Below are 23,249 nucleotides of genomic sequence, written 5' to 3' on the forward strand. Positions count from 1 at the left end.
CACCTGTCACATGCTTATCAGAATATGTCATTTTATTTTATATTGTGTGCTTCTTCTTCTGCCAGATGTTGGAGCCTTTTTTGAAGAAGGAATGTGGCTCCGGTATAATTTTTCCTCTGTAGGAAATAATGTGAAGGATTCAGGGAGCAGAACTCTCTTGAGCTCCAAAGAATCAGAGAATTTTGTGTCAGACCTCAATCTCAATAAAGAAGAAATCAATTTTAGCTTCAGCACTAGCAAAGCTCCTTGTATCCTGCTGTACATCAGTTCTTATTCTCAGGACTACATGGCAGTGTTAATTAATCTAGCTGGTAAGTAATTTGTCCTTTTTTTTTCTGCGTATTTTACCTCTCCACCATACTACAAAAAAAATTGATGGTACTTAAAAGTGATATTTGAGAACATGTTTTGTATATAGGACAAAAGCACCCAGGGGAAACCCATAGTTACCCTTTATTTACTGCTGACAACATAGTTGTCTCTGTGGGATGTAAATATATCTTGGATTTCAACTCATTATAACAGTCAGCAGGTGACAGTAAAATGCCAACCTTGCTTGATTGCAGAAGCTAAGAAGGATTGGGCCTGCTAATCAGAGGCAAGACAATGTTGAAAAATTCTAGAAATTTGAGACCATACAAGTGGCATGTGGGATTACCACTTCTATAAGGCAGCTAAAAAAAAACCTGCATAGATCACCAGGAGTTTGGCATGCTTTAGGTTAACTTTACATAATATTCTATAATGGTAAAGAGTATAAAAATTTTAAAGTGGGATTTTTAATGAAATAATCTAATAACAAAATAAAAATTATTTAATTATTTATTACTTCATTTTGTAGGAAATTTACAGGTTCGATACAAACTTGGAGGTGCTAAAGAACCATATAACATCAATGTAGACCACAGGAATGTGTCAAATGGACAGCCACACAGTGTGAATATCACACGGGTAGGAAAAGACATAGTCCTCCAGGTAAAGGCATACCAATGACTTTATAACGGATGAAGCTGAATAATAATATCACTGCTAAGTTTTAAATATCCTACGAAAATTTAACTTGCAAATTTACAGGCTACATGGAGACAAAATGTGGATAAACCTCAAGCAATCAATGAATCAATTATATATGAAACATTTATTCCATCTTTGAAATAGAAGATAAAGAACATAGATAATGGATTATTGTTACTTATTTTCTATCTTCTTTTTATGCAAGAAATCATTTGACTTATGTTTCTAATTGCATCATAGTACAATTGAATATCAAAGAAGGAATGAAAGATGTGGTTTATTCGACAGGCCTTGGAGAAGTCTGATTAAAATTTTGATTTTTATCATTAAGTACTATTTTTAAAGCCTTAATATTAGAGAGACATTTATGTAGAACTTGAAAGCAATTGTTTTATTTTGCTTGGGATATGACTATCCCCTCTGCTTCCTAGCCTGTTTCATGTTTTCTGAAAGCTAAATGTGATTATTCTAATTGTGTCCCTTGTCAGATTTTATTTAAAAGAAATATTATATATTTACTATTCAATTATTCATTAGATTTAAATCCCACGTTTCCTACAAGCATATATGACTGTGATATGGAATCATAACATGCATGACACTACCATAGTACTGAATTTCAAGTGGTACGAAATTTACTATTTTTTAGTAATAGATATATTTAGACATTTTTGCCAAAGGAATTTCTAAATATATATTCATTATGTTCATAAATATTTTTCTTAGATCATGTTTCTCTTTTTAAAGAGAAAATGCAACACTTTTTAAAATCTCAAACTATAATTAAATGTATTTGTTTATTAATCATTTTATATCACTTTCAAGACTCTGAATAGTATACAATAAAATTATTAATGATGACATTTCAACTACATGTCTAGGCAAGTAACACATCCATATAGTATTTGTAATTGTTAGTTCTCCCCCTAAGGTTTATTAGAAAAACTATACCAAGAATGGGAGCTGTGCAAATCTTTCTCTTCTATTGATTTACTCCTTGAGAGCCACAAGATGGCACCATATCATAGCTTCTGGAAAGATTCCTGCCAGCAAAACAATAACTTATAAATTTCCAGGCCAATCAATCACCTTCTGAGTGCATTTTCCCAGAAATGCTGAGTCTGGCAGCCATTTCATATGGAGATAGTTGTTTGGGGGTTGTTGTTTTTTTAATTGTTGAGCTTGTGAGATCTATGATATACATATTGTCTGTATACACAACTGGCTATGTTTCATGGAAATTACTATTTTCTTGGCAAAAGATACCCACATTCCTGTAATAGTGGCAAATAATAAAATTCACAATGATATTCCTGTAAACTGTGTAGTATCACTCCAGTACACTAATAAACTCTGATAGTCTGTATAAAAAGGCTCTTTTTTATTATCTTGACCATCCAATAACATTTCTTAAAAAAACATATTGGGTTACTAAACTGTTAATAGTTTATCTCTGTCAAAGGATAAGAACACAGCTCCCAAATGCACTGAATTTTTAACATTGTATTTTAAAGTTTTCTAGCCAAGGCATAATTTACATCCAATTTCTTCTTTGTTTGGGCCTTTAGCCAATTTCAGCACTTGGCCAAGAACATCTGAATATTTTATATAGAACATATAAGCAAACCAAAAGAGCAGTTTAAACATCAGAAGATTGCATTTATAACAGTATACCAAAACTTATTGAGCTGTGAAATTTATATTCTTTTTTCTACATCCCTGTTTCTAGCTCCTCTTTCTCCCTAATTTCAAGTTATGTTAAAGTCAAAAATATTTAAAGAACTTTTAAATTTGAATTCAATGGATTTTATGTATTTCTATATCTCAAATAATAGAAATGTCAAATTATCCCAAAATAAATATGGGGTATTTTTTATTTTGTAATAAAGAAATCCAAATTCAACAAATCTAATTTGTTGAAAACAAAAAACTGAAGCTCAATTTTAAGCCTAGACTGCTCTCTTTTTTTCTCTTACTCTCACTTCAATCTTATCAAAATTTGATATCAAATTTGCCATTTGGATCTGTGTCAAATTTGAATAAATTTCTTTTGCAATCTACCAGGAATGCGAGATTAAATAAATGCCTTTAATTTTAGTTTCTCACTTAATGGATAATGGAAATTATTGTGCATTTTATAGCAGGACAGCTGTGTTAGTCTAAGGGGACAGTTTATGAAAGTGTATACCTTTTAATAAAATGTATTAGTCAGATAAGGTGCCACTAGCCTCCTGATTTTTGTGATTTTATGTGACCAAGTTAATTTGAGGTGGAATGGAATTGAATGAATGCCATATTTAGGAAGTATGTTTTCAAAGGATTGATGACCTGATCTTGATTGCCTAATTATGCCAATTGTGGTAAACTGCTTATCAGGGATAAAACAAGAACATCTGAAAGCAGAGCAGTGCATATCATCAGGGAAGATCCACTTCAGTAACTTTATTAGCCTGCAATCTTCAAAGTTTGACATCTTTGTTTTCATGTTTCTCTAGCTGGACCTTTATCCCCCAATAAGCTACACTATACCAGGATCATCAAGCCTTCAGTTCAGCTCACTGAAGTCACTCTTTCTAGGAAAAGTAATAGGTAAACATTTTTTTCAGAAATTGTTTATGTTTATATGGATTTTAGCTTTAATTAGTACATCATTCAACTCTTTTTAATTGTAAGTTACTTAGAGTTTAGAGTTAAACTCCAAATTGCAAAATAAATAAAACAAATACATACAATGGCACTGCTTCTCTGGTATACACTGCCCCATATATGATCAGTTTTCAAAAGAAAATCAATGATTTCAGTTTTTATTTGTCATCATTTTTCATATCTTTGAAAGGCCGTTAAATAATTGTGATATAAAAATGGAAGTCATACTTAATTTTTTAGCAAATCTGAAGGAGCTAGATGATTAAAAGATAAGAAATACAAATAAAAAATTAAATCAGCTCCTACCACTAAGCCACATTGGCTGACAATGAATCACTTCAGTATTCTCTGACCCCTGCTGCAAGAAAAAAATAGTAGCCACTTTTTCTCCATCCTTTAATGGACAGATAGGGATAAGTATTTTTTTTTCTCACTGCAAATCTATTGAAGCAGGGGCTGGAAGGCCTAGAGACGAGGAGGAGGAAGAGGAAGTAGAGGAGGAGGCAGCTTTTGGGAGTTTCTTGTATTCAACATTATTTTTTAGTAAATTGAAATTTATCTTAAAGTTCTGAATGATTTCTGGTTTACTCCAATTCTGTACTTCTAAATTCTACCTGCCTCCAAAGAATTCTTATGTCTTACTTGTCAAGCACTTTCAAACCTCCTTTTTGATAACACTAAAGCAAATGACTCATGTACAGATAGTCTTAACCTTGCAACACTTAATTTAGTGACTGTTCAATGTTACAATGGCAATGAAAAAAGTGACTTATGAACATTTTTCATACTTATGAATATTGTAGCATCCCCATGGTCACATGGTTTACATTTGGATGCTTGATAATTGACTCACATTTATGACAGTTGCGGTGTCCCAAAATTATGTGATCTCCTTTTGTGACTTTCTAACAAGCAAAGTCAATGGGGAAAACAAGATTCACATAACAACTAGATTATTAATTTAACAACTGCAGTGATTCACGAATAGGGCAAGGAAAGTCATAAAATGGGGCAAAACTCACTTACATTTCTCACAACAATCTAAATTTGGGGGTCAGTTATGGTCATGTTGAGGACTACCCATAGTCCATAAGCTTTGCCAGAATTAGGTTTGATCAGCAGATATTTGGAACAATGGGAGTAGCCTCAGATGCTAAAGCACAAAGCTTTCTGTACTTCCTGGTCCTCCTGCCCTATGTTTAGAAGCAGTGACGTGCTGGCAGGGGAGGCAGGCTGAGCTAGTTGCTGTCAGAGTCACAGTGGATGACTCTGCTTAGTGCTTAACTGTTTAAAAAAGCCTCTAAAAAAGTGCCCTCTACAGGAGAAGGCAGGAGAACAACGTGCCTCATTTAGTCTGACTTTATGATCACTCGAGCAGAGTTAAGAAAGGTTTAAAAGCCGAAAAATTCCTTATGTAGATGAGGCACATGGTTCTCTTGCCTCCTCCTGTAGAGGGCGTTTTTTTAGAGGCTTTTTTAAACAGTTAAGCAGAGTCATCCATTGGGGACTCTGGCAGAAGCTAGCTCAGCCTGACCTCAGCAGTTCTTGCCTTTTTCCTTTTACATTTTTACATTTTCATGAAGGCAGGTAAGAGCAGAGTTGAAATCCTCTGTGAAACAGCTGGAAAAGGTATGTGGGTCGGAGGGAGGAGGAAGAATTAAAAATTAATGTAATTTGTAAGTAATTGCAAGTAATTTGTGTATGTGTGTGTGTGTGTGTGTGTGTTTCTTCACTCAGACAAACTCTCAATTTGAGAGGGAAGGGGGTAGGAGAGGCAGGGCGGGCAGCCCGCCAGCTTTCTTTCTCTGTGTCCACGGCAGCCCACCAGCAGAGACGGGTCTTTTGCCCACCTCTGGTGGTGGGCAAGAGCCAAGGTGGCGCAGTGGTTAAATGCAGTACTGGAGGCTACTGCTAGATCAGCAGGTCAGCGGTTCAAATCTCACCGGCTCAGGGTTGACTCAGCCTTCCATCCTTCCGAGGTGGGTAAAATGAGGACCCAGATTGTTGGGGGCAATATGCTGACTCTCTGTAAACCGCTTAGAGAGGCCTGAAAGGCCTATGAAGCGGTATATAAGTCTACTGCTAAGTCTACTGCTATTGCTTTCTTTTGCCCAGACATGGCAGCTCGCCTGAGCTGCCCGCCTCTGGGCAAAAGAAAGAAAGCGGCAGCCCACCAGCTTGCTTTCTTTTGCCCGCCTCTATGTCTGCCTGAGCATTCTCTTCTCTCCCCCGACACCCCACTGTCTAAAGCGCTTCTTTTCGCCCGCCTGTCAAAGCTCAGGCAGGCAAAAGAAAGAAAGCACTTTAGACAGTGGGATGTGGGGGGAGAAGACTGCCTCACCAGCCATAAACCTCACCGCACGTCACTGTTTAGAAGTAAAATCAAATTGCAGTGTGGTGGCTTCTATATATGGAGATGGAGTTTACCTTTCTATCTTACTCTTTGCATTAGTAATAAAAGTATCTTAAGTTGGTCCTTTAGGAAACATTAACTGACTTGGAAGACTCATCTGTTATTAAAAGACAGTTGCTATAGACCATTGCTTAGCTATGAAAACTAGCTAGGTGACTTTTAGCCAGTCACACTCTTTCAACCCAACTCACCTCCCAGGTTTTTGTTATGGGGAAAATAGGAAGAAGAAGGTATGTTGAGGTTGAGTTATGTGTAGAAAACATAGAAGTGAGGGGAAATAAAAATAATAAAATTAATGAAATGCCTGGATGCTATGCTTTTTGAAGGTTCCTGAGACAATTAAATATTTTTGTAAAGATAACTAGCCTTTTCTTTTTGCAATTTCCTTACTTCCTTTTTCTCATCTATTCTCATCTATTACTCAGCATGGCTGAGAAAGCGAGAGACAGAGAGAGAAAGAAATGTATTCACTGAAACCCTAAGCATCAGCAAGAACAGCTTGTCATAATTTATGCATCCCTTTTTTCCATTCTGAGGTTGAAGCACAAAACTGGGTGCTCATCAGTTTTAGTGTTCATGCCCATGTGGTTTTAGGAGAAATTTCACAAAACTATAAAGCTGGCAAGAGCATTACCTCCACATTTTTCCATCAACTGTTTCTGATTCCCTCCTCTTCAAAATGTATAGAAGTCTTTTGGCTTGAAATAGTAAAATTTGGCGGGGGGGTGATGGGGGTAATGGTTGTGTTAATGGTAGTGGTGATGATGCTAGTACCAACCTTAGGCAAGTTTGATTTTGTACAACAATAAAAATTAAAAAAACTATAGTTAAATTATTTGAAATATATTTCATAAATGTATTTCATAATTGTACTTCATGAAATAATGTGGAAGTAGAGATGTCTGAATTATCTCTACAACCATTTTGAAATATGATTGGTTAAAGCACTCTTACCTGCTTAAGAAAGTTATGAGGCAAATAATAAAAATAGAAATATGTAAGTATAATATTTATCACAATCTTAATATCAGTGATGATAAGTAAATGATAGCTTGAGAAATCTGTGCTCAGTTTTCTGACTCCTTAATTAACTAGAAACAAATGTACATCACTCAGATTGATAGAATGATATAGTTTAATATCCTTATCAATTAAAATACTCTTGTTAGTTAAAAATAGTATTCTATCTAGTGATCTTTTTCTCTTATTGGCATAAGGAAATGCTCCATCTTATATAAGTTTAATCGTTATTGCTACTCTCTGGAAGCCATGGTAGCCTTAATTTATGATCAAGCCAAAGTTAAAATAAGGCAGAAAATAATAGATATTTAACCTTACTCCAGCCAGATATCTAAAGGCAGATTGAAAATTGATATTTATTACCTGTTACCTTGCCTGCAGAAAAAGAATAATTGTATGATTATTTACAAGATCATAGTATCATATTATTTCACGTCCATCAATTGTTTTATAATTCTGTATTTTAGTTTATTAGTAACTAATTGTTGTTACTTGCGAAGTCGTGTCCGACCCATCGTGACCCCATGGACAATGTTCCTCCAGGCCTTCTGTCCTCTACCACCCTCTGGATCCATTTAAGCTCATGCCTACTGCTTTGGTGACTCCATCCAGCCACCTCATTTTCTGTCGTCCCCTTCTTCTTTTGCTCTCAATCTTTCCCTGTATTAGGCTCTTCTTCAGTGAGTCCTTCTTTCTCATTAGATGGCCAAAGTATTTGAGTTTGATGTTCAGGATCTAGCCTTCTAAAGAGCAGTCAGGGTTAATCTCCTCTAGGACTGACTGGTTTGATCATCTTGCAATACAAGGGACTCGCAGGATCACAGTTCAAAGGCCTCAATTCTTTAGCACTCAGCCTTTCTCATGGTCCAACTTTCACAGCCATACGTTGCAACTGGGAAAACCACAGACTTGACTATACACACTTTTGTTGGCAGGGTGATACTAAAATATTGTTATTCTGTTGTTTACATTATTGATATTCTTGTTGGATCTTGGATCATTATGCTAACTTAAAAGGATAACAAATTCCTTTTAGGTTTAGTTAGTCTTCCTGGTTTTATAAATATTAATGCTTATAATTCTGGTATATTTTATTACTCTATAGTTGTAGAAGCTTTATTGTATTCTATAATATTCTTGGCTTACAAATGGTAAATGAGGCTAGGTACTCTTTCACTAAGTGATATAATCAGAAGAGATAATGTCATGACTCTGATTTATGATGAAATTTCTGGCAGTCCCAAAATATCTTGTGCTGCTGCAACATCTGACAATCACAAGATTGCCACCTCCTACCAGCTTCCCCATTAATTTTGCTTGTTGGAAACTGGCATTGAAAGTAATAAATGACAATCATGTGTCCAGGGGACACTGCAACATCAAAATTAAGAATTATAACTGACAATCACATGACTGCAGGGATACTGTGACAGCCACCTTCTCAACAACCTTCCCTAAGAAAGGGAGGTTGGAGACTGGACGATAGCTGGGTCCAGAGAGGGCCTCTTAAGGATGGGTCTTACCACCGCTTCCTTCAAAGGTTGCGGGAAAGATCCTTCCTGCAGAGAGGTGTTCGTGATCCTCTGGAACCAGCCTCGTGTTACCTCCCTGCTGGTCGAGACCAACGAGGAGGGACATGGGTCCAGTAAACAGGTGGAGGCACTCATCGCTCCCATGGCCTTGTCCACTTCCTCAGGAGTGACACGCTGGAACTCATTCCAAGAAGTCTGATCAAGGCCCTCCCTCGGCATCTCCGCTAGTACTGTCCAAGTGGAGTCAAGGTCCGTCCGAATTTGAGTGATTTTGTCCAACAGAAACTGAACAAATTCCTCAGCCCTTCCCTGTAAGGGTTCCTCCGTGTCCTCCCCTTTCAGGAGGGAGCGGGTTATCCTAAACAGTGCGGCCAGGTGAGATTCTGCAGACACAATAAGAGCGGAAAAATGCGTACATTTCGCCGCTCGTATTACCACTAAATAAGTCCTAATAAAGGCTCTTAGTTGTGTTCGGTCAGATTGGGAGTTGCTAGTCCTCCAATGTCGCTCTAGGCGTCTCTTTTGGCGCTTCATCTCCCGGAGTTCCTCAGTAAACCAAGTGCCCTCCTGGATCCACTATCGCGGAGAGGCCGCAAAGGCGCAATCCGAACTAGTGCCTCCGTCGCTGCTGTATTCCAAGCAGCGACCAAGCGGCGACCAAGGACTCTGTCGGATTGTGGGCAAGGGAGTCAGGTATCTCTCCAAGCTCCTTCTGAAATCCCAATGGGTCCATCAGGTGCCTCGGGCGGAACCATTTAATTGGTCCCACCTCCCTGCAGTGGGGGAGTAGCTTTCGAAAGTCAAGCCTCAGCAGGAAGTGATCTGACCATGACAAGGGCGAGATCTCTATTCCCCTTAGTTCAATATCACGTCTCCACTGCCCCGAGAGAAACACAAGTTCGAGCGTGTGTCCCGCTGTATGAGTCGGACCCTGAATTACCTGGGTCAAGTCCATGGTTGTCATGGAAGCCATGAACTCCTGAGCTCCATCAGAGCATTTGCTGAGAGATGGCAGGTTGAAGTCCCCCAGTACTATTAGTCTGGGGAACTCAACCGCCAGTCTGGCTACTGACTCTAGGAGCGTAGGCAGGGCGTAGGCAGGGCTGTTGTGATGCAGCTGGGAGGTAGGTACGTCAGAAACAAGCCCACTTGACCCCCTAGGTCAACTTCACAAGAAGAGACCAGGGCCCTGACTTCTCTTGTCACCAGGTCCTTGAGTTGAGCTTTCAGGGCCAGAACAAGGGATCGCTGTGACGTAGTGCCCCCATCCTCGTAGACCCCTCCCCACCTCCCCCGACTCCCATTCTTCCCGGCAGGCCATTCATACCATTCACTCTAGGATGAGAGGTGGGTCTGGGCCCCCATCCACTTCTGCTTCTGCACTCAGTGGAGGGGGCTTCAGGCCGCACTCTCAGTCCTCTCATATATACCGCACAGGCATTCTCTTCATACATACCCCATTGTAACCGTTAAAAACATATAATAGAACAGTAATACAAAAAATATATAATTAATTTAGTATAAAAACGTGGGATCATTCATCTTCATACATACAAACATTCATTCCGCATACAAGAAAAATTTGCGCAGATTTCAATTTCCTGCAAGCAGTTCATACAGTTCAAATGGCTGGAAAACCAGTGACAGTGCAGGGGAGAGTATCTCGTCTTCCCTTCTCTCCTGTAGACCTGGAGCGGTGCCACACAGGGGGCCAAAGTCTGGTGTGGCTGAGGCGGACTGAAGGGGGGGATGCATCAGATGAAAAGGCGTTAAGTCCCCACCCGCAACTTCACCGTCTTCCGTTGCCCCCTTCCACTGAAGGAATGTAATAGGAAACAAGCTGCAGGCGTTGCCGGTATACCATAGAATTTTCATGCTCGTTGCAGCGATGGTATTTTTTGAAAGAGTAAAGCGGAGGAGGAAACGGAGAAGAAGAAGTGGGAGAGGCTCTAGCCGAGGCCAGGAATGATGATCGGTCAATCTCCAGGTGCCCTGCCTATCCAAAATTTGTAGTGCCAAAAGTAAGGTCCTATCTGAGGCGGTAGGCTTGGGGCGGCATCGGGTGGCGATGGTCATAATAAATGAAGCCGGGGTCGAAAGTCTAGAAGTCCAGAAGCCGCGTTTAAAAAGAGCCAAGTGTCAAATAACAAGAGGCCCTGTAGCGGTGATGGCAGAGTGGAGGAGAGGCTGCGCCGAAAGGAAAGGCTGAGCCAAAGGGAAAGGGAGGGGGCATCCGGGAGAGCCGCAGTGGCAGCAGATAGAACCAGCTGCCCACTCTCACCCAGTACCGTCATAGGCTGACCACCTCCTCCATGGGGCGATAAATAGTCTGGCGCAGGTCCAGGGCTCCCCACGGTCGAAGAAACGAGGTTGAAAACGGCAAAAACGCTGCCTGGAAGCGCATCAATCAACTCAAATATCTGCAGACAGAAGAATGGAAAATGGGCTCCTATAATCTCCATTTCCCAAGCTCTTCCTTGGATATCCACACATCCCCCATCTTATTTGTTTCTGAAGAGCTGTAAAGACTGGGTTCTTAGGGATGGCATTTAAGGATATAGTGGTTTAGCCTATCATTGAAACATGGCATTGTCATGATTTCTGGAGTGAGATTTATTTATTTATTTTTAAAATGCAACCTTATGCATTCTGTAGTCTAGTCTCTATAAAAATCTAGGAAAACTAGCAGAATTGCAGCCCAAAGAAATAAACAAATTTCACATAAGGAATTCTAAAGCATTGTTAGGTTGAGGACTGGAGACAAAATACATGTTTTAAGGTTAGGATAGTCATCACTTAAGAAAGCTTCAAAATATCTCCATTTTACTGCACCTTTTTGGTGCCTATTGGATATTTTTAAACATTAAGCACACATACTCTCTCTTTCTTCCTCTGTGTCTATGTAAGAGAAAGAGAGAGAGAGCACTGTGTTAATCTATCGTGGTGAAGAAAATAGTGCTACCAAACTCCTGGTTTTCTGCCTCTTTCTCTCTCCATCTTATGTAATTTGAGTTTGAGTTAGTTAAAACATTTAAGAATTCTTTTATTGCCTCATTTTGATTTATAATAGCAGATTGTTCCTGGAAGAATTCATACTGTATAACAGCCATGATAATTCATAACTGATTTATACCAATGTGTGACATGTGGGTTTCCTGTGAGAATAAAAACTTATACTATATCATAGCTATTTCCTATCATCTTTCTGCCATATGCTTTTTTCCAATTGCCACAGTTCTGTCAGAGAAATTAATTCTACATATAAATTAATATTGTATATAAGATGTTGAGATAATAGTTTTGCATAAAAGAATTAATCAACCAGCAGTATTTTGAACTAATAAAGTGAGGGACTCAGAGAATCTAAGAGGTTCAAATCCTTAACTATTGTGGAACTCATTGAATGATTTGGGGTCAGTCATTCTCTCTTAACTCACAGGGCTGTTGAGGGTAGAGCACTAAAAGTGCTATCTTGAACCCTTGGGGAAAAGATGGACAATCATTTCTAAATAGTAGAGATTTTCTACCTTTGTGGTTATACTGTGTCTTGATATGTCATGGTAGCAGCTTCGGGTATCTGCAGTTCATGGTATCAGTTATGGACCTGAAACCTTGTTCAAAGTAAGTAGCAAACTTTCTAATGCCAGATCATAAATTTATTAAAAATAAAAGAACCATTACAATATTCTGTCTAACTTACTAAAACATTATAATATTTTATTTCACTCTCAAGTTATTTGTTTACTAAATTTGTATGCCACCCATTTCTCTACCAAGCAACTCTCAATGGCTTACAATATCATAAATAACAGAATAAAACAATTGGAGAATTAAAACATCAAACATTAACAGTTAAAAACATTAGAAGTGTTATTAAAACAGATACAAAGAATCAATGCATCAACAGGGCAGAGATGGGATTGTCTACTAGTCTATAATTTGTAGAAGTATACTACCCCATAATGCCCTGGTAAGATCACTTGGAATACTGCATCCAGTTTTGTTCATCACAATGTTAAAAAGATGTTGAGATTCTAGAAATAATACAGAAAGAAGTAACAAAGGTAATTAGAAGATTAAAGGCTAAAACACATAAATAATTGTTGTAGGAATTGGGTATGTCTAGTTTAATTAAAAGGACTAGGGATGATATGATAGCAGTGTTCCAATATTTGAGGAGCTCCACAAAGGAGAGGAAGCCAACCTATTCTCCAAAGAATCAGAAGGCAGGAGAAGAAGAAATGGGTGGAAATTAATCAAGGAGAGAAGCAACCTAGAACTAAGGAGAAAATTTCCTGACAGAACAGTTGATCAGTGAAACAACTTGCCTCCAGAAGTTGCAGAGGTTCCAATACTAGAAGTTTCTAAGACGAGTTTGGATAACCATTTGTCTGAAATTATATAGGATTTCCTGCCTGAGCAGGCGGTTGGACTAGAAGGTCCCTTCCAGCTCTTTTATTCTGTTACTAGCCACCTTCAAAATGAGATGCCCCTATTAGGACCCCAAGCCAGTTGGCAGAATCAGGCTCTTTCAGAAACCTGAGAGGATTGAAGGAGATCTTACCTCAAGGGGTATGATATTCTAATTGGCAGGAACCATGGCAGAAAAGCATCTTCTCCACTTTTTCTGCTTTTAAAAAAGGATGTCAGGTATTCCAGTTGAAGTAGAGTTTGATTGTATTAGTAATAATATTGATTATATATATTTAAACGCAAAATGCCTAAATTTACTATCTTAATCATTCCTGGTGCCCCTTTATTATTCCATATGTTTAGGAGTTATGGTGAAATATGTTAAAATAGATGGTACTTGAACTGATTGTCTTTCACTTTTCAGTTTTTAAATAGCATTTGGGGGGAGGGAATCAGGTCAAGAAAATGGTTTTAACTACTTTAAGAGTTAATTACTTTAAGAAATAGACACCTAATAGAACAATCATTAAAAAAGCACAACAAAAATGTTCTTCCTGCGTCAATTCAGAAAGTTCAGATTGCCCCAAGTCTGTTGATACAATTCTACAGAGGAATGATTGAGTCTGTAATTTGTACTTCTGTAAGTATCTGATTTGGTACAGCAACTAAATGGGACAGGTACAGACTTCAGCAGATAGTTAAGACTTGAAAAAGAACAATTGCAACCAGCCTTGCCTTTCATTGAGGAACTGTATAGCAATAGCTATATACTGCATGAGCTACAAGGACAGCTGAGAAAATATCTAATAAGCCCCTCACATCCTGAATGTGAACTGTTTCAACTCTTCCGCTCAGGATGCTGTTTTATGTCTAAGAATATTTACCCATGTTGTAGCTGTATTACTATTATCTTACTCATCTTTTATGGTACTTCCTCACAAGCATTGGGTCACCTTGCTTGAAAGTATGAAATTTTATACTGTATAAAAAACAGTGAGCTAAAATTAAAGATATGAATTAGATTTTTGCATTCAAATATAGTTGTGGCTGTATGCCCTCATTCTTTTTAATTCTTTAGTTATCATTTATATAAGAAATGAAACACAACTGATACCTCGCCAATGACATTTTAATTTTTCTGTAATCAAAAACAACACTTGCAGTTTTGGAGTCCAATATTACAGAGGAGGTATTGCAACAAAGGTAATCTTGTGTACTTGGTAAATCCATTGTTCCCACACCAAAGAATATTAGTTGAACACAAAACATATAGACCTGATTCATTTCTATTTTCTGTGCTTATTTCTTGTGGAATAATGCACAATACTTATTTTTAATGGACATAGTGTATTGATTCTAATATGCTTTTTGCTTGTTTTGTTTTTTTGTGCCTTTGATTCAGTTTTGACTCCTGTTGACGGTCAAGTTCCTGCAGTTTTCTTAGCAAAGTTTTTCAGATGTGATTTGATATTGGGTCAAAATCATACATCTGGCTTTATGGCTAAGGAAGGACCAGAACTCACAGGCTCCTAGTTTCTGACCTGATCGTTTAACTACTACACCAAACTGGTTTTAGCCACTCAAAACTTTCAAAAATTTAGAAAAAGTTAACAATTGCCACAATGCTTCAAAATATGCTTTCCTACTAAAATTCTGAAATACTGAAGTGTTCCTTTTGATTGTAACTAAATCTAATCTGATTTGAAATGTCATGAATGAAGTATCAGTTTTCATCTCCATCTAAATGTTAAGATTTTTAAAAATGCATGCATGTATACCTAAGGGGCAAAAATCCAATCCATGTTTTTCACTTTTCCCATGCTGCATTTTCCCCCACCCCTTATATTGAATTAAAGTATTCCACTTACTTTAAAAATCCAGCCCAGATTTGCCATCAGATCTTCACCTGCATTTCTCTGTACTCAATATGTCCATGTGCTTGTGAGTGTGTGTGAGTAGGTGTTTCTGTGTGGCTTACTACTGGCTGCAGTCATTCAGTAGGAAATTCCTCTTGCCAACAAAAGGTTTATATATAAAGGTTTTCCAAGATTTGGCTATCTCTGCATGAAAGAAATGATTACCAAAGGAGAAGCAGTGAGTAAAGGAAAGAAAATCAGGTAAGAGTATAAGAAATTATTCTCAGCTGTTCTTGTTTTATGAGCTCTTTCTTGCTCTCTTCAGATGGTAAACTGCTACCAGTCATAGATTGTATAATTGCTGCTGTCCATGCATTTAGTTAGAAGAGGCATGCTTTCTTATATACTCTGTTTTGTGTGCAAAGCTCTTTTACGTTATTTCATTTTTAGCAACAACAACAAAAAATTTTTGTTTATGCTCTTCCCCAAATTGCACCTTGCAGCTAGAATTTGTTTTAACAAAACATAGGAATAAAATACCAAAAAGATGCAATGTGATTCTGCTAAATCACAGGCTCTCTGAGCCTTGGAGACTGTTGTATGAATTGTTGTATGAGCTTTCATAGAAGTAAATCAGCTGAGATCTGATTGGTTTAAATAAAATTGGATCATATATACCTTGGCTAACTTGTTATTTATTAAATCCTTGGCATGCATAATGTAGAACATCATCCTAATTTGCTCAGAAGATGAAAGATTTGTTCAGGTGATGCTCACAGGAACAAAAGGAATACAGCTGCCACAGATTCTCTCCCACCTGTAAGGTTTTTACACTATAAGAATATGTAATGAGGTGATAATCTCATTAATATGTATATTAGTTTTGCTTCAGTTATCAGAAATTAACTCCTTTCAAGTGCTTTTTTTGGATTGGCATTCCAACAAAAAATTAAAATATTCGACCCAACCTTAACCCAGAAGATCAAGAGAAATAGACTAAAATAGTCTCGTAAGAAAATAACTAGCTAAGATATCCCATTATACATTTTCTCAGGAAATACATGTTAAAAGTCCCCAATTACATGTCAGGCTTTTTAGAAAAATACCATGTGAAAAACCAGAAACATAGACCTCAGTACTGATAAAAGCCAATAGTCTTATGCTGTAACCATTTTTACAGTATATACATCCACTGTGCGCTACCTAAACTTCAATTCAATGTCAAAGTTAATGCTATAAAATGTTATTAGGGTTACTACTTCAATGGTCTTAAAACAGATTAGGTAGTGACATACTGGATGGAGTTTCCCTATTAGAAGCAGGAAAGCTAAATTGCTGAGTTCTTGAAAAAACAAAAGAACATGGCAATGAATCTTCCCTCTGCTTTTTAGTTTTCCAATGGTCAGCAATTGTTGAAAATATTGTTCTGAAACAATTGGCTTCATAGAGCTTGGTTCACTACTGTTACAAACTCAAATTATCCCACGCCTACTGTATTCTTTTCCTGCTTTGTCCTCATAGGCCTCAACTCTATGAGGCCTCTATCAGTAAGGTAATCTCTTGTAATAGGATTTTCAATTATGCTGGAGATCTAAAAATCTGCCTATGTCTTCTAGAGAAGATAAACATTTCATACATGTTCCCTTTATTATAATATGAAATATGATGTTACAGAATGACCATGGCAGACAAATATGGTGGAACAAAAACCAGGCATTTCATTCTTTGAAGTGTTTTGCTTTGAATATTAGCATTTGCCACTGTCAAATTGCAACCAATAATGTAAGAGCTGGGGGGGGGGGGTAACAAAAAATTCTTGCTTACAGCAGTAGTTGAGCTTGTACCACTCAGAGCCAATCATTGGTAACATCTTGTACATTATTCTCCAAATACATTTATTTACTATTCCACAGATGGCACTGGACACATTTTTCTCACATTTCTTTTCACTCCCTGATTATGATTGTAGCCATAGTGGAGTTCTGCACATTTCTTTTCTTTTCTTTTATGTACACTGGGAGCTTATGCACGAAAGACAAATTCCTTGTGTGTCCAATCACACTTGGTCAATAAAGAATTCTATCTATTTCATTGAAGAGTCACAACAAGCTTCATTGTGGAGCTCTCTAGTTTAATCTGCTACCAAAGAACTAAAAGATAACTGTGAATGCAAATGTATATATTCCAGTTTCTAATTGGTTTAAAAACTGAAACATCAGAGACAGTTTTATGGCTATAATCATCATTAACATCTAGATTTACTGCACACATGTACTTAAGAAATTTCTGAATCATACAATGTACCTAGGGCAAATAAAAGCAATTGAAAGTATTTTTCCTTCAAAAGTTTCTAAGCTGATTAAGCTACCACCCTCCTTGTAATACCTGATAATTTAAGCAACATAATCATGATGAATTATTTTAACAGTGAGAAGGTAATTCATGATCCCAGAAATCCCAGAATTAGATCATTAATGTAACTGACATGAATTATCCTACAATTTTAGTCTTCTAACTAGTTGTATGAAAGTACAGAAAGTTGTATACTGTAATCCTTATGCCCTCATGAAAACTAAATTTTTATTACATACCAACCTTACTTATTAATTACACATTTATTAGACACTGCATGATATATTTAATTAAAAATTTGATTAAGTAATTCATAAAAGCTGGAATTTATTTTAAAATTATTCAGGAATTATTTTGAAATTTTAAGTTTTGATTTAGTATCCTAGTATACACTTTGATATAGAATATTCTGCAAAATAAAATATGTTGTATTTTTTTATCTGGCCTAACATATTCTCTTAATATGTTAGATGAAGCATGTTCAGTAACAGATAACTAGAGATGCTGAGATTTGTTTTCTTTCCATTTGGCTAGTAATTTTACATGGAAAACCACTAATAACATGTTTAGCCCTTGCTCAATTTGGATGAAATCTGAGGGAAGAATAACTTTCTTCTGGGTCGGTTTTTGTTTAAGGAAGGTCAATGTATGTATCTCTCAATATTTAGAAGGATAACTGTAATGAAAATGACATAGCATCATCTTATTTAACAAAAGCAAATTAGAGAGCAGCAGCAGTAGCTTTTAAGATAAAATAGATTTTAAACAGGTGGGGTGGGGAGAGAAATGTAGATTTTTCCCTTCTGTTTTCGGGAAGGAAAGACAGATCATATGAAAATGACACATATCATAGACATATTCCAGGTTAAAATGAAAAACTGCAATAACAGAAGCAAATTCTAGGAAATTATAAACAAGGCTCAAATCCAGAGGGGGAAATGGGTGCGCTGGTGGGTAATAGATACAAGAGAACAAGTAGTGGCAAAGGAAGGGCTATATTTTCTGAGCATGAAATGTTAAGTTTCTTTAAAGTTTAACTTTTCTGCTCCTGTAAGGAAGGGATAAAAGAAATGGGATGACAGAATACTAGCACTGTTTTGTGGTATTTTGACATCCTTCCCTGAAAGACTGCAATTAGAGGCAATAAAAAATATCGCTCACTATGCATGCAAACTTCAATCACAAAATGACACATTCTTCTCCCCATCTTAAAATTTTAGGCAAAATGCAAGGTTGGAAATGTAATAATGATACAATAATGAAGAACTACCTGGTAGGGAGCACCATGCCTATCTGATCCATGGTGGCACATTAGTTAGAATGGAGCATTGCAGGCTAACTCACTGCTCACTCCAGGAGTTCAATTCTGAGTGGCTCAAGGTTGATTCAGCCTTCCATCCTTTTGAGGTTGGTAAAATGAGGACTCAGATTGTTGGAAGCAATATCTGTAAACCACTTAGAGAGACTGCAAAGCACTGTGAAATGGTATATAAGTCTAAGTCCTTTTGCTTTGCTATCTGTCACTGTTTCTATCTGACCAGAAACCTAAGATATTTTTCTGGGTTGCCTCATTTTGTCTATTATTTGTTGTATACCTCCTATGTTTGAGATATAGCACAACTTTTGCTCATTGTCACTGTTATTTCTACTATAGTTACTATAACAACATATTTAATTTTATTCCATGTTTTAACACTTTTTTTATAATTACAACCTATGTACTTTATTATTATGCTTTCTGGCAAAAGCCATAGCAAAAGGTTTCTTTGATTTTACATAATAATGAAAAACAAATATTAGCACAAGTGGCTCCACAAACAGTCCCCAAGATCAAGATGTTTACCAGCTTCTTCAAGGCCATGAAAATGAGAACCATCTTCTCTTCAGGAGCTTTTTCTTAACACATTAATGATAGGTTGGAACCCTTAACATCACACTCTTATCAGTCTGATTCAGTTGGACAGAATCTTACCAGGGTTAAGTTAAACAGATTAGGGCATAAACAGAATAGACATCACTATATTGAATGTTGTGCTGTTAGATTTCTGTTGGCTCAGTAACTGATGCGTAGTATTTTAATTCAACTATTAAGAAGAACTTTTGGATTACAGTTTTGTTTTAATTAAGAATGAATTTATTCTGATGGATTGTTTTTCTTCTCTCTATGTGCTTGATGAGAAAATTCCATTATCATATTCCTCACTGGATAGAAATGAGAAAAAGACACCAACTTTAGAAGTCTGTGTTATAGACAGTTTTCTAATTGTCATGTATATACTCTCTCTGCTTTTCCCAATCATGAAAATTGGAATTGTTGCTTCATAATGATGCCTGAGGATCCTAAATAAGCTGGACACTATAGTTTGTTGCATATTTTAAATCTGACTACTATGCATGATAATTGTAGCAAAAGCAGTCACATCAACTGATTTGCTTTAAGAGTGAAATTAACCTTTGTAAGTATCTAAATTCAACAAATTTTAAAAAAATGAAGCAAAATTTTGGTTTTGAAAAAATTGCAGCTTTTTTTCTTGAAGAATAAATACTATAAACATAGAGGAAAATTGCATTTTTTATATATGAAGAAATTGGGGAATGGTCATTTATATAAAGTTCAACAAATTTGAAGACAGTGATAGTGCCAATTGATTACTATGTAAAGTATAATATTTAAAGTTCCTTTTATCTGTTTTCATGTTTTTAACAATTATTTTTATATTTTGCATTGATCTTGTTTTATAGAAGATAAATCTTTCTGCATTTAATGTATATATGCTATTTTCAAAAAGAAAAAATTGGAAGGTAGGTTATCTAAAAGGAAAAAAAAATACGAGTTTGTAGAATGATTCATTCTTAGGCTTATAGTAAGGTAAATTCCAAGAGATAAAAAGTGTTTTGATTGCATTCACAAACATTATCTTTGCAAGATCCTATGGTCGTATCAGTGAAGCTTTTGTGCTAGACAAATTTTTATAAACTCATTTCTTTTGTTTGTTTTTTCCTTAGAACTCGGAAAGATTGATCAAGACATCCATAAATATAACACACCAGGATTTTCGGGTTGCTTGTCACGTGTACAGTTCAACCAGATTACTCCACTTAAGGCAGCCTTGAGACAGACCAATATCTCCTCTCACATTTACACAGAAGGAGAACTTGTAGAATCCAATTGCGGAGCAAATCCACAAACCATCCAACCAATGTCTTCGGCAACAGACCCTTGGCATCCAGATTCAGGTACAATGGGAATGAAATGATAGCAGAAACATTCCATATTTTTAAGAACTAAGACTGCTTACAAATATATAGTTTTTCCTCTCTTTTGTTATCAGTTTCCACCATTTTTTCTCTCTCTTTTTCTCTCATAAATAGACACTTAGTTTTTTTAACTATCACATATATCCTTTCATAGCTATTAACAATTATTATTGTTGTTATTTTTTGAATATTTTGAGTGATAAAAAGTAAGACTTTTAACTACTGCCCCTGATAAACATTTTCTTTATTTTATTTTTGTCAAAGGGATGAATGAAACTGACAAAAGAACTGATAGATACCTAAGAATTTTGCCTAAATACAAGCATGTGTAAAATTCAAATCAAATAGATAGGTGACATTTCCATTTCCAATGAAATCCACTATTGAAATTGGAGTCAAACTGGGTATTATATGAGCACTTTGGAATTCACATGCCTTTATTTTATTTGTGAAATGAAGAATAGGAAGGTGTTTTATGTATATTACTAATGGAAAATATTTTAGAATTGTTTCCACACACAGCACTGCTTTGATCGAGAAAGTATCTGTGTTTTCTTGACATTTAGGGATTGAAACAGATATTTCAAATCCAAATTATAAAATACTAACTCTATGTCCACATTGTTACTGGTAATTTTTACTCTGTTATCATGATGACTTTTCACACTAATGATAGAAATAAGACTACTCAAAACTCTCTTCCCCTTATTTTCCTTTTAATTTAATTATAAGTTTATCTAGAAGTGGGAATAACACTAGGAAGAAGAAGATCTAGAAGTTTTTTTCATGCAGTCTTTTTATTGCAAAAACTGAGATCAAGGCTGATAATTTCTAATTGCTTCTAAAATATTTGAATTGTTTTGTGTACATCTTAGTGCTAAGTTTATGTCCATATATTTGCAAAATCAACAATTCTAAATGTATTGATTGAAATGATACAAAAAGTTCTGGTGTGGCCTCAAACCAGTGGTGGGTTCTGGATCCCGTTGCAACCAGTATGGTTGCAACAGGGCCCGGCGTCCTCCACATGAAAGCGTGCAGCACATGTGCATAGTGCTTGCATGCATCTTACCATCCAGTGATACCTCTGTAAGCCTCCGCGATGCTCCAGCTGCTCAGCAGAGCGTCACACAGGCACTGTATGCGCCATGGGCGTGCACGTAAGCACCAAAGACTTTAAAGACAGGTAAGGAGGGCGGGTGGGTGGGCCCTCCAGAGCACCATACTGGAACAGTACCCGGTGCTCTGGGCAGGCTCCAGTATGCCCGTACCAGGGTGTACCGCCTATAACCCATCACTGCCTCAAACCATATAAATCTACAATGGAAAAAACAACGTTTGTCCACCCATTAACTTCTATTTTGTTGTATGAATACAATATAAAGATCTGCTAGATATACTACTTCAGGAAAATCAGAATAAGAAAAAGAAAGGCCGCTAATTATTAAGGAAATAAAATGATCTAATAAATTCCAAATAAATTGCAGGTAGTTCTCAACTTGGAACAGTTTATTTACAGTGGCCTCAGAGAGACTCCATATAACCCGTAAAGCACTTCAACAGAATGAAAGCAATTATACATTGGCTCTCTGTTGTAAAACAGATGTGGTATTAATCTTTTAGACTAGACTAGAAAATAAGATGTTTCCTTACACCAAGCCAAACCTTCTCCAAGACCTATCTACTTCAAAAAGGACTAAACTTTGATAGTCCCAGGAAATATCCTTTGACATCAATTTCCATGTGATCTTTTAAAACTAGAAATAAAAGTTGAGCCATCGGACTTCCTGTGGTGATGTCATCATGCTTGGGGCTGAGGAACGGGAGTTCTCCTAACCTCTAACTCTAACTTCTTCATTTGGGCTCATTTCTGAGTGCTGTGGATCCTGAAGGGACCAGCAGATTAAGAGGGAAACTCTGAAGATGCTGGGGTGATAAGGCAAATCCCCCAGCGGGTAGGAGAAACCCACTAAACGGACGAGGATCTATCCTGCCACTTTTGTCAGGACCGGAGCGATGGCGACCACATAAGAAGAAAGCAGAGAGAGAAAGCAGTTGAAATTGAGACATCTGTTACTATTATTGACAACCCAAAGAAGAGGAGGACAACGCGAAATTGGTGGAGAGAGTGAGCTGGAAAGAAAGAGGCTCTGGGAAGGAGACTGTTTTTGCAGTTCAGATTTTTGCTGAAAAGCAGTCACTGAGTTGTAATTGACAGCGTGAATAACTTGAACAAAGTGGCTACAGTGAGAATGAAAACCTGGCATGGACAACAGAAGTGGAACATAGTAACTGATGAGAAGACTTGGAAGGCACAGAAAAGATTGTTTAACAGTCGGGTTGGTTGTTAACTTTTTTCACTCTACCCTTGAAGAGTATTCGGAGACTTCAGCTTGTCCAGAATGCAGCCGCGCGGGCGATAGTGGGTGCACCTCGGTACACCCACGTTACACCTATCCTCTGCAAGCTGCACTCGCTGCCCATTGGGCTCCGGACTCGCTTCAAGATGCTAGTCGTTACTTTTAAAGCCCTACATGGTATTAGACCTGGGTACTTGAGAGATCGCCTCCTGCCAATTATCTCCCTACGACCTATCAGATCCCACAGACTAGGCCTCCTCCGAATTCCATCTGCCAGCCAGTATTGGCTGGCAACTCCCCGGGGAAGGGTCTTCTCTGTGGCTGCTCCAGCCCTCTGGAACAATCTCCCCATTGAGATCCGGACCCTCACCACCCTTTCAGCTTT

At 37.2% G+C, this 23,249-nt stretch overlaps 1 protein-coding gene across 1 annotated transcript in view; it reads left to right on the forward strand.

Moving 5' to 3' along the window:
• The window catches only part of CNTNAP2 (contactin associated protein 2), an 885,336-nt gene that overhangs the window by 837,490 nt on the left and 24,597 nt on the right, over positions 1 to 23,249 (forward strand). The window contains exons 19-22 of the mRNA XM_087714410.1: positions 66 to 311; positions 842 to 975; positions 3,510 to 3,603; positions 20,253 to 20,483. Coding sequence (XP_087570536.1) covers positions 66 to 311; positions 842 to 975; positions 3,510 to 3,603; positions 20,253 to 20,483 — 705 coding nt within the window. The remainder of the gene's footprint in view (positions 1 to 65; positions 312 to 841; positions 976 to 3,509; positions 3,604 to 20,252; positions 20,484 to 23,249) is intronic.

Source organism: Thamnophis sirtalis, unplaced genomic scaffold, assembly GCF_051295495.1.
Source record: "Thamnophis sirtalis isolate CommonGarterSnake01/CBP01778 unplaced genomic scaffold, rThaSir2_p1.2 scaffold_4, whole genome shotgun sequence".
Lineage (NCBI taxonomy): Eukaryota > Metazoa > Chordata > Lepidosauria > Squamata > Natricidae > Thamnophis > Thamnophis sirtalis.